The sequence below is a fragment of the Anser cygnoides genome, chromosome Z (assembly GCF_040182565.1).
Source record: "Anser cygnoides isolate HZ-2024a breed goose chromosome Z, Taihu_goose_T2T_genome, whole genome shotgun sequence".
Lineage (NCBI taxonomy): Eukaryota > Metazoa > Chordata > Aves > Anseriformes > Anatidae > Anser > Anser cygnoides.
Genome location: NC_089912.1, coordinates 10,822,667 through 10,838,345, shown reverse-complemented (window position 1 = coordinate 10,838,345; position 15,679 = coordinate 10,822,667). Strand labels below are relative to the sequence as shown.

The following is a 15,679-nucleotide window of genomic DNA, read 5'->3' as shown; positions in this document are numbered from 1 at the left end:
TTTAAGGTTTCAAAGCTTCCTAGTGCTACCCACGGCAAGTTTTGTGGAATTTCTGCCTTCTGAGCACACGTCCAACTGGATCCTCGACAGCTGTCTGTGCACACGTGTGATGAACACATGGCATGCGGACAGCATGCCGTGACTTCATAGTCTGGCACGGCATCGCAGGCAGGACTTCATGCGTTTGGGAATGCGGTATCACTTATGTGAAGAAGCCACCTCTGCCTGGCTATGAGTGAGCAGTGAAGGAAAGAAAGCTGACACTTATTTGAAGTGTCCATCTGCCCAGTGGATTTCATCAGACCAGAAATACACACATTCCTGTTTGAGCTGCTATCACAACCACAGGATTGTACTGCAAGGACAATAAAGATTTTCAGTCTTGCAACATTTCTGACAGAAAGTAGGCACTCGATTTCATTTGATGAGAGCACTGCCCAGGCATCCTACTTAATTTTTGGCTCAGTCAATATCCTGAATTGAAGCCCAGAGACTGAACAGCAGCCAATGCTGGCATTCTGCTTTCTGACACCTTAATGCATTTGGATCCAAACATCCTAAATTTATTATCATTGCTGTAGTGTTTGAAGAGCTCTACACTGCATACATTTCAATGAAGAATGTCATGCCTTCAGGGATCCACTGGACACACAGCCAAATTTTCTTTTCATCTACAGCTTCTGGTAATACACTGGACATCTCAGACATGCTGTAACTTATGACTGCAGAACTTTGTTAAAATGGAACCAGGACAAAAAAGTACTGCATGGGACACTATGAACATACTTTTTTTTTTTTTTTTTTTTCAGTAATGCTAGAGTAAAACACCAGATTAAAAAAGATGGCAAAAGCTTCTGCAAAAACAGCCTTTAGAGACTTGTTAATTGTGAAAGCCAGCAGCACATATTGCAGTTGTGTTTCTCTGGAAGCTTTTTATTATGTAGTAAGGCAGAGTGAATACTTCTGAAAGTTACTCTGTCCTGCTGGTATAAAAGCATGGGTGAACATCTGTGAGCATCTGTACGTGTCTGGAATTACAAAGGGCTGGGCAGTCAAGAGGACTGGAGGAATCAGGTAAACCATACCAGAATTCATTGATGTGACAGGATGCAAAGGACACTGAGCACTTTCCATCCTCATTCTTCTGCTCTAAATACACGTAGATCAACCCTGGCAACAGTTTTATTGAACACAGCCTAAAACCTCTTCTGAAGGAGATCTCTCCACAGCCATCCTGGAGAGCTTGCTCCAGAGTTTGCACAGGTATCAGCACTTTGGAAGTCCTGGTGCTGCCCAACCACTCCCTGACCCCAAATAAAAACAAACAAAAAGCTGGAAAAGCTGTGTTGCAGCAGTCAGGGAGTACCCAGCATTACAGCAAAGCAAATGGGCATGGATGTTGTCATGGTCCCCTGGAAGCACTACTGTCCCAACTCCCACTGAATAAACAATACCCAGCATGTGCTGTATGTCACACAGGAACATAAAATTCTGGATTATTTTTCCGGCTAATTTTTTGTCCTTTTATTAATTAATACAAGACACTTGGCATTTTCAAGGTCAGCGGGTAAGGTCATTATCCTGTTTTATGCTTACCGAAATATATTTTAAAATTTGATTTAACCATACTGAAACAGAGAGATTACTTATGTTCTTTTGGAAGACTGTTGTATGGACATTGACAGCATAAAATCTCAGTTTCATCCCCAAAATGATTACATAATGAATGATACGTTATATATATAGAATCTGTATAGTATAGGACGAGAAGGATTAGAAAGGGAGTAGTCAAAATGGACTTGGCAACAACAAATGCAAGATCTCCTAGTAGAAAAAAAAACAACAGTTCTGTATGCCTCGATCCTTCTACTGCCAAGTATGTGCTTTCTAGAGTGACTGATAAAAAAGGTTTTATTTGCCCTTGGGGGGGGGGGCGATAGCAGAAAAAGGCAAATCAGGAGGTACTATTTAGAAGTCATATTTTTCAGTATTTCTTTGCGACTTTTGAGGCTAGAAACCTATATTCAAAAATGGAAGTAATTTCTGGCATTTGTCGTTTTTTGAAAGAAAAACCATACTAAGGATTTCAAGAGTTGAGATAAAATCAGGAGAGTTGAGGACACACAATAGGTATTTTTGAATTGCAAAGTAACTCTTTCATATTAAATGCCATCAGAGACCAGTAGACTGCTCTCATGCAAAAGAACCCTGCAATGTACTGTGAGCACAAGTATATAAATAATGCCAGCCCAGGTTAATTTAAATTTACACTTTTTAGATGTCAGTCCTGCCAATAGCTGTTCTGCAGCTACAGTTAACTGCTGTACTTTCATGAGTCCTCACGGCTAACAGTCTTGAAGAGAATCCAATTTAGGAGACAACTAGCAGGTATTAAGCAAATAAAGGGAATCAGAATCAGAAGACCTGGATTTCATTCTTCTATCTGCTGCTGACTTGCTGCATGACCTTGAATGAAATACTTAACCTGCCTAGGCTTCAACCTTACCTTAACATGCATCTTCTAAGACTGCCTTGAGGCATAATTAATTAATTCACACCTATAAATCTTTCAAAAGCCTAGTTAGTGATAGATGGGGTTGTGGAAATTAAAATTATTAGCAGTATTTTCCCACGTACAAAGTGACATACACGCCCTTCTCTACAATACTGATCTATATGAATATAAATGCAGACTCATAAACATACACAACATCTAAGTTTTCACCCAACTTCTCACTCAAATACCAGCAAAATGGGAACGAACAATGAAGGAATAAGCAGTATACATTGTTACAGAGGGAGGAAGGAATATTCCTTCACTTTCTATGAAAGTAGCTCTGAAATTGCCTCTCCTTCGCAACACAATTCTTAAGATTACAAATTACCCTTGTTTAACAACGTTATGAAAACAAATTTTTCTTACCCTAAGCCCCTGCTCCATGGACAAGCAGAGGACCTGCCAGGGTGCCGTGTACCTGAACATGTTTGGCCCCTTCTGTAGACAGACTGAATGGCAAAAGGCACGCAAGTATCTCAGGTCTACTGGTTGCTTTTCATCTGATGAATGCTAAAATTGAGAGAAATTCCTCCCGTTGTATTCTTCAGGGGCCTCTCGAGCAGAGTCTAAGACACAGCTACAGCCATTCCACTTGCACCCTGAGGAACTGAATAACTAATTCGGTAAGAGGCTTTCTTCTTGGGAAGAGCTTAGCTCAAACTCAATTAGCATAAATAGGATGATAACCTTTGAACCTCCCACTCCTCCTCCTGGAGGTTGCTCCCTCCCCTGCAAATCTTGGGTCTGTTTGTTACCACCGATGGCATTTGACTCTGCTTTGGAAGCCTAGAAGCAGCTATCAGAGATCATCTCAGCTAGTTCTTACATTTGCAAAGCATCTGTAGCTTTGCATCTTTTATTTTTGCTGTTATGTTTTAGCTGTGCTCAAAGGAATTCCCTTTTCCTCCCACCCAGAGGGATCCTTGCCTTCCCCTCTTTGGCATGGTGTTCTCTGTTCAGCAGCCTGCAGAGTGTTGCTGAGGAGGTTCACTCAGAAGCTGCTACAAACGTTCCCATGACAAAGCGACTACAGTAAAAAATTACCAGCCTAAATGAAATTGAAAGGTTTTCTCCAAAATGCACGGAAATGAGCTCTTTGGAACATTGGTAATATGATATACTATTGTCTTGTTTGTGATAAGGTTTCCCTTTAAAATGGATCATTAGTTTTCCAGTCAGAGAACAAGGCCTAGTCTCCACGAATCTAAACAAGGTAAAAGAGTAAAACCTTGTTATTTTCTGCATTTATGTGATTTAAATGACAAATGGAAATAGTACTTCTCCACCCGGATGCCGCTTAGAAAGCTGCGGGTCATTGCACTGATGCAAACCCAGCCACATAGATCAAGTCACTAGTTTGTTTGTTTGTTTCTTCATTTCCCATCAACAGAGGAAGAAGTCATTTTAGGTTTATATTGGCGATCCTTACTGTTTTATCTCAGGTACCTGTACTGAGGCAGGCCCACCCAGACAAGGATGCAGGAAGAAGGGTAGAGGCTCATTCTTAAAGCCACTGCTAGCAGAAAGCCAGCTGGTTCCTGGTCAGCTCAGCGTGCTGAGAACAACAGTGAAGCAGTTCTGCAGGTGACATTCAGAAGTCTGACTGCAGGTAGCACCAGCAGATACACTCTCATGCATTTGATGATTTTCTTAAAATAGCTTTCTGAGAAAATGCATCTCAAATATGTCGTTCTCTTTGATGGTGCCATGGCAGACAGTCACCTTTCCTGTGCTTTTTTTTTTGTGTGTGTGTGTGTGTGTGTGTGTGTGTTTTTTTCCCTAAAACAGACAAGTACTGAGGTGTTGGTGTCTGTCACCAGAACTCGGCAAACAACTGACACACAGGTGAGCTCCAGCTCAGCTGTGATGTTTGTTACAATACTATTATTTGTTGCACAGACACAATTAACAAGCAAGAGGCCATCTGCAAGAATGTGAAAGTGCAGATCTGTTTCAAATTATCAAAATTATACATTACAGACATGGCTTAACAGTGACTTTAATAATGCCTTTACAGCCTTTATACATGGTACATAAAGCTCCAGCTTCTCTTTAACTTGCGGAGTTTGTTTTGCTGGACAACTAGTTGTACGAGTAACTCATTTCCTTCACCTCCCTCCGTATTTTGACCTCCTGCCTTGATGTTTCTGAACTTCATTTTGGAAGCAACAAATGACTGCAGTTATTTCTTCAGTAGCTGGAAGTGATTTAAGCCAGAACAACCCAGGTACCACAGCTAATATTTCAGCAATTAAAATGCTTTTAAAACAATCAGAACAAGAACAGATGACAAATCCTGTCCCTGAGTGAGAATCCGGATGTGATGCTAACATGGATTACAGGAGGACTTAGGTTACAAAGGCAGGACAGATGAACTGCTTTGTGCTGAAGTTAACATCAGCTTCTTTGCAGGCTGGGAGCGTGGCCAACGGTAGAAATGCAGGTTTTGGTGAGAAACAGCCATTCCTTGCATCCCTTGAATATTCCAATGGCCAGATATACAAACAACTGCTGGAATAGAAACAAGCCTGTCCACATGCACCTTCAACTTTTAGCCTCTTAATACTTTCCTTTTTTTTTTTTTATTAAAGGTTGTGTGCCTTGCTCATTAAGTGCCTAATGAAGTCTTGCCAGAGAGTTTAATTCTGAAGGCAAATGAGAATATAAATATAGAACAGATCAACTGAAGTATTAGGTACTATTCTGTAGAGTCAACAGTGAAGTAAGTCTGCCACAATGCCAAAACACTAGGAGATCCCAAGAAAAATCCTAACATTAAAACGTTTTAAACCAAAACATTGTGTATTAAGCAAGCTTCTCACAGAGAAGGCCTTTGATCTTTGATTTTCCTAGAGGACAAACTGAGTGCTCTCACATATCTCAAAAACTGTTAGCCAAGAATACTGTGATGTTTCGCCCTTATTTAGGATATTAGGATATTTAGGATTATTTAGGATAGTTAATTGAATATGAATAACACATTAAAGCAGCTGGTTTTTATATCTTTTGCATTTAGAAATTTTGACACCAAAAAGACACAATCCAAACTTTTGTGATCTTACACCCATACAAATGTAAACTGCTTATTTTTTCCAAAAGCTAGACCTCTTTTCCCCCATGCATTATGGGCTTTCATCCCCTCTCTCTTTAACAGAAAGACAAGATTATGGAAACCCAACAACTGTTTTTAAATAAGAGATCACAGGGATGCTGTTGTCAGGAAATTAGTATAAACACTCCCATACCACGATCCAAAAGTTAATACAATTGTTGACTTGTCTTCAGAAGAAATATCAAACAAACAGATACCAAACGGAAACCAGGAAGAAATATGACTAACATCTAAGCAGGGGTCTATTTACACTGACAGTACATACTAATGAATGCTCCCCGTGTTTGAAAGCCCATCCTTCTTCCCTCTTACCAGAAATCATTAACGCTGGAGAGGGCTTTTCAGGACTCAGTCAGAAGTCAAAATACTAGCGCTTGCAGCATCTCTCTCCAACGGGTTGTTTTCAGATGAGTTAGAGTTGAAATCTTCTTGGAAAAGGTAGGCAGAATGTACATTAGCAATGTGAAATGCAATCTGTCCTGGCAGGAGAACGCGAAGCACATACCAATAAACATCACACCCACATTTTGTGGTTTGTGTTTCTTAAGCAAGGGTCATTCAATTTCCTGTGAGACTCTGACAGCACAGGATTTACCAGTGCTGCCTTTCTATACCTCGTTTTATTTCCCAATAAAGACAAAGCCATTGGATAAGGTTAGGGACTTACTCAAGCTGATGAAGCCATGAAAGTTGTTTGTCTTCCAGTTGTCCATGAGTAAAGAAGATGAGACTCTGTGTGTCAAAGAGATAAAACCTTCTGCTGTGATGAATGCATGTAGCTAAAATACGAGGCTGGAATTTACAAAATCAAATCCAATCACAGGCTCTAATGTCTTAGGAAAATCACTTAATCTCACTGTGCCTTTTATCAGAAAGGTGTTTATAGAATATTTTGTGAGTTTTCTGAAAAAAAAGTATGCTTATGAGGATACTTGCTACTATATTTCCTGACAGCAACACCAAGGCATCTGAAATTTCATGAAACTCCTCTGGTTTTGCCCATTCTGTATGCAATGTGCAAACACAAATCTGGTGGGAGAAACAATATACCTTAGTATATTGTTTCAGTATACAGTATACTAGAATACTTATGAAAGGTAGAAAATCGAATTCATACCTGTCGTACAGACTGACACTGCTATTTAGGAGCCAGAAACTCTCAGTCTTGGAAGTGACCACTTAAAGACTTAAAGTAATTGCAAGGTTTGGCAACAGTTAAATATATGGTTTGATGGTCTAAAATTTGGGCAGAGGTGTCTAAAGAGGCACTTAGGAGCTTAATCCTGCCTAGTCTCAATCTGTAATTACTCAACTTCTTGAGTGCAATGTTGCAAAAACAAGAACTAGCCTGTAGGGTTGAATAACAAAGCCCAAGAATTCAGTCTGGTGAGCTCTCCAAGAACGAGTGACAGGTATTTCTACTATTTGTTGTTCTTTATTACTATTACAGCTATTACTATGGTTCTGCTGTACCACTCCTCCCTCCTTATGGTAGGAGTCCTCCTACAGGAACACAGACCTGTTTTTCCATTCCTGCCTTATGGTGGGAAAGGAGTCAGCTAGAAACTTTGAAGAGGCTAATCTCTAAATCTCCTGATTTAAATTTGCCATCTTTGGGCATCCTACCTGTTCTCTTTTGTTGCACATCATTTTATTACCCCATTTTATTTGTGATACAAAAGATCAGCTTCCAAGTTATCTTTAGCAGCAGACAAACTGTGCAAGATCTCACATACTACACCAAAAATACACAATGTCAGCAATATGAGGAGCTTGTCTGTTCCAATCACATGCCCTAAAGGCTAAGTATATTTCTATATAAAAATGAAAATGCTTGGAAAAAAACATGTAAGTTTTTACATGGCCCGAGAAGGAAGCCTGGAGCAGGCAAATGTAGAAAGCATCCAGTGGTTTTGTGGAAGAAAGTCAAGTTATCACGCATGTGAGCTGATGATTAGGTGCTGAGCCCAAAACTTTGTTCTTTTTTTTTTTTTCTTTTTTTTTTTTTTCCCATTTCTTCCATTTTGTCTAACAAAACATATGGATACTTTCACAATACTGTCTCCCTTACTCCTCAGTTATATCCTCTCTGGATATAACACTGCTGCTATTACTAAATGTCCATGTCTCTATCAAAAAAGTGCCATCACTGGGAAAACATGGTGTGTAGTCATTACAGCATCATCTAATACTCGATGCTCCATTGCAGACAGTAGTTCAGGAAGAGAATAGGCAAGATGTTTCTCAGTACCACATAGTTTTCTCAGTACTTACAAAAGCTTATCTCATGCAGAGAAGAAGCCTTTACTCTGAAAAAGAAAGTTAAAAACCAAAAAAGTTAACTAGATGACTATGGGCTGGACTAACAGTGTCTGCAAAGATGAATTCACATAAACAGCAGAAACTGAAAAACACTAGTTTCTACTTTCTGTTTGAAATTAAAAACTGTAAGAAAAATGGTGAGAAAAAGGGAAGTGTATACAAATGCCCTGTATAGCAGCTGCACATGAGAGTGGCTCTTTAGCCTACATTTCCCAGAAGGAATGCATGACATCAGGAAGACCAAGATCTTATCATCCACTGGATGCAAACCTCCCTTGAACACATTGTTCTGTACACTGGTGATGAAACAGAAGAATGAATTATGAATTATTACATCATACAGAGAATGACTTGTCATGATGAAGACCTGTTAATGCTCAGCACCTTGCCAAACAAATCCCTGCCACCAAAAATGCAGGAAGAAGACATTTTGTAAGCCACAGTCCAGCTTTGGGATTTCAGTAACCTGGCCTTTTAATGCATGGCTCAAACCATGCTGAATTAAAAGGGCATCTACGTTTACAGTGCAACGAGCTTTTGACTGGGCTCATTCACTGGTAGTCACATGGCTCTCTGTAAGCAGGAAATCCTGAATTCTCACTCATATTCTTTTCAAATCAGATCTAACTGCTGCTTGCTCACCTTTTAACCTCTGAAAGACCAAAAGTCAAACACTTTTATAAGTGGGAAAGGTGACAAAAATCCTGAAACAATTGGTAGAACAGGAAACTCCCTTAAATTCTTCACTGTAACCAGGATTTTTTTATAGGTAATGAAATATATCTTTATATATATGTATATATATATTACATATGGCTTCCTAACTCAGTACCTCTGAGATCCTCATTGTAAAAAGAACAAGAGGAACACACCCACATCAGAAAGCACTCTAGGATAGATGTAAATTGTCTCTCCTGGAAGATACTGAATGACTGCTTAAATATTATTATTCTGAGCTTTTCTAAGGTGTCCCTCCCTAGGTAACATGCCAAAGTTGTTCCTCAGTTGCCCACATTATGCACTAATCATGAAAGTACAACCTCTTTTGGTTTGAAAGATATGCATAAAGTATCACAAGCACTTATAAAACCACAGTCTCAGGATCATGTATAGCATCTCCATGGAAAAACAGCCTTTTCATTTGCCCAGCAGCAGTTTCAAAGATGCTGGCACTGTGGTTTGGCAGTGATGCAAGGAGCGCAGGCAGCCACTCCTGGCATGGTCAGACGGCAGTGCAAGCCAGTCCTAATGGAGCTGCTGTGATCCTGCTCACCTCCTCCTGGGCCACGCTGGATTTGGCTGTCTGTCTAGTGATATGGCTGAAAAGTAACCTCGGTAAAAAGGAAAAAAAAGAAAAAGGCTAGTGTCTAGCTGCATTCAGCATCTAAGTGAACAAACACTAGCACCACCCTGAAACTTCCTACATGCAACGCTTATGTTGGGTGGTCAGTTACCACATGGCTGGCTAGACATCCCCCTTCCAACCCCATGGAACTGATGCAATTTGATGCAGTGTTTGTGAACAGTTCAATCCATGGATGTGCTTGCCATTTCCACTGTTCTCAGGCTCACTGCAGAACTGCTGCAGGAACTTTAGTAAATGAATGTTGAGTTCACACTGATACAAGAAGGAAACAAGATCTCCCGTCATCCAGTCCCATCACCTGTTACCGCAGGAAAGCACGTCAGCTAATCCTCTTCATAAACTTAGTTGAGTTCTGCCCTAAAAACAGCTAAGAATATTTGTCCCCACAGTTGCCATGGAAGTGCTCGGCTGATCCTCAAGAACTGGCTTCCAGCTTCTCATCTACATTTACTAATGGCCAGTTTATCCCTCTTTGTTCTTTTGCCAGTACCGAGCATTTGCTTTAGCAACCTACTGCTCTTCTTGGTGTTTCCTTCCCTGATGCGTATATAAACCTCTGATGTATCCCAGTCCACATTATTCCAGACTAAACAAGTAAAGCTCCTATAATCTCAAATTGCATGTTGCGTTTTCCATCTCCCTGCTCTCCAAACTCGATCTGCATCCACAGCCCTGTCAAGCCATACTTTTGGAGCACAAGTGACCAGAAATGCACTGTTGCAGGTACAACCCTACCACCAGCATCTACAAAGACATTCATGTTTCCCTAACCCTTTTGGAAACGCCTCGAGTGGTAAGTGTTCATAGCTGAGGCTGGGAGAAATCCTCTTTGTATGGCCATGTGAGCAAAGCCAGCCCCCAGGCCACTCCCTGGAAAGCACGTACACAGAAAGCACACAGACGAGAGGGTGCTGGAGGTGCCAGCAGCTGGGTGAGGGTGCAGGGCACGCTCACAGTTGTGCTGCTCCCTTTCGACAGGGCTACGCCAATTAGAAGATGACAACAGCTGCAGGCAGATGGGCGCTTCAAACACAGCAATTTTCTCCAAAACTGGTAGCAGCAGCAACAGCTGTGCTTGAAAGGCAATCAGGCAGTGCACCAAGAAGCACAGAAAGTGTGTCGTCCTTCCCGAACCGCCTTGTACCCGCTCTCAGACGGGCTGACACAGTTTCTTACCCTCTATTTGTCTTCCAAGCACAAAGGACACTGTGCTAATGAGTGAATGATTAAGCACCAGCCATGCTACTCTATGCCCTGGATACGATTACCAAAGTTACAGTGCCAAGCTAAACACTTGCAGCTCATTTCCTTTGCATGAAACAGCATCAGAAGGGAAAAACAAAGCAGAGGATGCTCACGCAACCACTTTTGTTTACAAGGCAGAAGGTTTTCACAACTTGGGAAGAAAAACCCTTCTTCCTGCTGAGCTTTGCAGGAGAGCACAGACCAATGTCCCCATGAATGCGGACATCCCAGCACCATCCTCTGCCACCTCCTTCCGCCCTGCCTGCATGGCTTGGTGCTGTTGGCACAGCCTTGGGGCACACCAAGCAGTGCCGACGGCTCTCCGATGTGCTGGTTTCAGGGCTGTGAAGTAGAGAAATCCAACCTGGCGTGCAGGGGTTCAGCAGAGCTCATTCATGCATGGGTAGATGGGGCTTGGTGCTTTTTGCTGGGGCTGGGAACCCAGGTACAGAGGAAAACTCCTGCTCCTGTCAGGCTAGCTCAGAAACCAGAGAGGGCTTGCTCCCTCATAAAACTTCTCGTAAAACCTCAATCTTAGTTGTACGTGCACTGACTGTTCCAGTAGAAGAGAGCAAGCCACCCAGGAATAAAAAGAGGGAGAAGAGGAAAATGCAGCCCCGACCCAGTGCAGACAGGGAATGCTGTCAGGACAAACACAGCTTGGGCCATCCACTGTGAAGAGCACTTTACAGTAATTCACATAAAGCAGATAAAAGTCATCTGGAACAAAGCCATGCTTGCGAGGGGAAAAGAACACGGCTCTGAGAGTGGAGAGGAGGGATGGCTTTAAAGTCAATATTTCTTTTCTTTTTTTTTTTTTAAGTCAGGAGGAAGAGTTGAGTTAAGAGCATGGAGTGGAATAGCAATGTTGTAAATGGGCATATGAGGCATCTTCTGAAAGTATGGATCTGCTAAGCATTTCTCAGCTCACCTCAAAAGGGAAGCCCAAAGAGTGCCAGCATTAACAGGTGAAAGTACTAAGCCTTACACAAAGAGAAAGTGAAGAAATATGGAAATCATAGGTGTAAGCTTACAAAAAGGTGGGGGAGGGGGTGGTGGATTTCCCTTCTTCACCAGTAGTGCACATCTCCTGGAGAAACTCTCATGCCAAGCACCTGAAGGAGACTTTTACTGAGCACATAGCTAATTGCTGCTACAGTTTTATTATGGCTTCTATTCTCTTTTTCCTAGGGGATAGGAGTAATACCATATATGGTTGAGCCAAATAATGGGTTGGATCACACACTCCCTTGGAGAAAAACCTGGCAGCGTGAAACATAAGCTGGAGATTCATCCATTTTTCCTTGGAGCTGGTAGATTTTGCATTGCTACATGAAAATCCAAAGTAAACAGTCTCTAAACATACCTTGTGTAAATCCAGCTGAGACCAGCTCCGCTCAATCCCAAATATTAAAAACCTGCAGTTTGTTAGCCTCCTCCCTCCTAACTCCTTTATAGTTTTCTTCCCACCTTGTTTCGATATTTTGTTCTATTGTTGCACTGTGTCTATCCTTTCTGCAGTGAACTTCCACAACTAAAGGCCTCTGTCTTGACAGGTCCTTGGAAGAAAAGCTCTGCCTCCAAAGGACGTCTGCAGGCACTGTGCTCTGAATGGGCTAAAGTTGCGCCAGGTGAAGTTTAGGTTGGATTGTTAGGTTGTTAGGCATTGGATGGGCTGCCCAGGGAAGTGGTTGAATCACCATCCCTGGAGGTCTTTAAGACACATTTAAATGTAGAACTCAGTGATATAGTTTAGTGGAGGACTTGTTAGTGTTAGGTCAGAGGTTGGACTCGGTGATCTTGGAGGTCTCTTCCAGCTTAGATGATTCTGTGATTCTGTGATAAAGACCACTTCTGAACCACTACTGGATAAGAAACGTGGATCCTTGAATTCACCATGTGACAAGGAGGCATGGAGAAGTCTGTATTAACAAGAGGAGATACAAGACAACCCAATGGTCTTGGCAGCTTAGTTTTCACAAAGGTGAAACAAATAAGTAAAAATCAGTTGGACAAACACCAGTAAAAATAGAACCTTGTCTAGCTAAATTTATCTGGGTCATTTCAAGTAATAAATATTCCATTTGCTCAGCTTTGGTCAAATGTTACTCCAAGTTTTCCTAGTGTTTTACGCAGTTTATAAGGATGTTCAGCATTGCCCTAGCCCATGCAGTCAGTACACAAAGTTTCATCCTATTTTAAATCTCAACAGCAGCAGCAGTCTCCCATCATGTGCAAAGCACTCAGTTGCCTTAGGGCACACTCTTTTCCTCTAATTCTCCAGTACAATGGTTCTTTTCTTGTGCCTTTTAGCCCAATCCCTCCAAAAGGGGAGAAATTCTGTAGCAGGATTTGTACAAATCCCCTCATTTTCTGTTCATTAATTAGTTATAAGGAAGCAGTGTTAACGTGAGCTATGAAAAGTTACTGCACTGCCTCTTGAGCCCCTAAATTCCTGAAACGAAGGCTTTCTGTGAACACCTCCTGCTCCCATCAGCGGGCAGAGGGTGCAGGACAGCCGTGTTTCCAACACGCACCGTGATCCATGCTTTCTTCACCGCAATGGCGTTTTTCCCTGGTGGCATTAATTGTGCTTTACTTACTTGTGAGAAGCCCAGAGCAAATGGAGGCCGGGCCAGACAGAGCTTTCTGTTATGCCAGATGTCACCACTGCAGGGCACAATTACGGGAAATAACCTCTGCAAAAGGGAGAGGAGGCAGAGCACTACACCAAGCACACCCAGCAACATGCAGATATTGTGTGTGCATGCCTTTGCATTTGTGTGCGAGCAAATACATTCCTGCCACGGCTGCCAACATTTTAATAGCAATTTTTCATGTAGCTTCCACAAAATTTCATGTTGTCTGTCAGGACAGATGAAGGCTGCTATTGCACAAGATTCTCACTTCTGATACAGAGCATTTTCAGAAGGTGAAAGCACTCAAGGCATAAACAAGCGCCTGGAAGCCCAGAAATGGCTTTTTACATGTACTGAGATGCCTTACTGTACTAAATCAAAGTATCTGCTACTGGTATTTGACTGGTAACTGTATGGTTATTGCACTGGCACCTCTGCCTGCGTGTGCTGTATGGATACTAGGGGTGGCTGATCATCACACAGCCACAAAGGCTCCTTTGGCTCCAGGCATTGAGACCAGCTGCTCTGCTCCTTCCACAGATGATTGTTGGGGCTGAAACACTGTCATTTGAGTACATATGAAGAGAGATGTTGATAAGTTAGTCTAAAACCCCAGATTTGGTTCAAGAGGTTGTTTTTGTGCATGCAGTTTGTGTCTGAGGTAGGATGTTCTTCATCAGTGCTTGCAGCTGCCATTTGCAGTGATGGACATATTATATATATATATATATGTATCTGCTAGATTAGAGCACTTTAGATATAGACCAATCCTGTCTTTCACAGACAACCACCAACATTCAGATAAGAACCGAAATTCCCAGAGCTGAGTGTTGCTGTATATGGAGAGACTCTTGCCCTACATTTCACTTTGAAGTATTTTCTAAGGTGCAAGAATAAACAACTGCTACACAGCAAATGCATGAGAGTCAAGGTTCATGCAGCTAACCATTCAGCTAGCAGTAGGCTCTCATTCAAAACCAAACACATGCATTTTTAACTCCAGCAGTTAATACTATAACCGTGAGGCATAGATAAGCATAAGATAAATACAAGATATCTGATCTGGTTTTCAGTTGAAAGGCTAGAAACAAGCAGAAGGTGTATTCACACATTTTTGTCCCTTAATCTTACATGCAGCACCCCAGTTTTGTCAGTACATCACTGGAACCTGTTTCACACATACTCCCATCCTCGTGCAGAGGGAGGGAGCCCTGTGTTCTCCTATTACTGTTGCCATTGGCAAGGCAAGCTAAACACAGTCTTCCTACCTTGTGTAATTTGCCAGCAAAAGCAAAGCACAGGTGAGAGTGAAAGGTGCATGGAGACAGAGGCTGTGCCTAACAGGAGTGCCTTTTGCTGCAAGTAGCCACGGTGCTGGCTGAGAGCAGCAGCCCACTTACTTCTGAGGGAGTCAGAGGCAACGTCTGAAAGGAAGCCCTGACGCCGTTTGATTAGCATTGTTTCAGAGTGCCTGGTTGAGCCAGAAAGGAAGCAGGCATTTGGTTTCTAAGGAGCACCACCAAAAAAATACCATCAAAACAAGATAAATGCAGCAGCCTGAACAAGTTTCTCAGCACGTAACTCCACCTAGGAACTGCTCTTACGACACAGCACTCTCCCGTGCTTCCCGGTCCACCCTCTGGGACCCATGGAGCTTGAGAAGCACTTCCACTGCTGTGATGTTTATTTTAATGAGCTTTTTGACGGCTCGTGTGGCTCGGTATCTATAGCAAAGCTGGCACACAGGGCTCTGACACACACAGCCCTCCCCGGGGCTCACCTGAAGGACCCTCCTCACCCCTTGGTGCTCTGCAAGCGTTGTTTCAGGGTGCTGGGTGGGAAGGCAGCATGGGCAGCCCACTGCTAAGCTCGCACCATCTTACCTCTCTGAGGTGTTTCTCAGTCTTCAGTGTGGTGCTGTGCTCTCTCCCCTAATTTGGCAAAGAAGACTACTCCTGAAAGACTGTCCAGCCCCATCTTATGTAGCCTACCAGCCTCAGGGAGTGATCACACCCAAACCATTTTTGCCTTCTCCATCTGTATTTATTGTTAGAACAGTTGTGGCTTGGTTACAACCATGTTTTGATTCCTGTGGCTTTTATATCAAGTGTGAGGGAGGAAGGTCAAGGTCAGTGCAAGCCTTCTTCATGTACGTAACTGTCAGTTAAGCAATAAGGTGTCTACATTCAGATGGTGCTGGTGACCAAGACCAAGAAACTAAGGCACATAAAATGAAGTTGTTGGTCGTACTTCCTTCTCTTGGATCACTTCTCCATGGCTGTCACTGGCTTATCTCCTTATTTCTAGCAGACCAAGCGTGGAAGTCTTCCTGGGAAGGAAGGTTGCAAGAACAGCTCCTTGAAAGCTTCCTATTAGGTTTGCATCTCACTCCATGGGCGAGCAGTTTCAGGCATTTGGGGTGCTGTGGGCATGCTGGT

At 42.4% G+C, this 15,679-nt stretch overlaps 1 protein-coding gene across 11 annotated transcripts in view; it reads right to left on the bottom strand.

Moving 5' to 3' along the window:
- Positions 1-15,679, bottom strand: part of PALM2AKAP2 (PALM2 and AKAP2 fusion) — a 257,309-nt gene that overhangs the window by 49,659 nt on the left and 191,971 nt on the right. The window contains exon 1 of one of the 11 annotated variants that reach the window (XM_066988192.1): positions 5,982-6,004. The exons of 8 other annotated variants lie outside the window; for them this stretch is intronic. Coding sequence is in view for 2 of the 3 variants with exons in the window: in XM_066988191.1 (XP_066844292.1) it covers positions 2,924-2,983 (60 nt within the window). In the remaining variant the exon portion in view is untranslated. Of the gene's footprint in view, positions 1-2,923; positions 3,665-5,981; positions 6,005-15,679 lie in introns of those variants that run through there. 2 more of the 11 variants (XM_066988191.1, XM_048051423.2) reach the window with 2 other exon arrangements.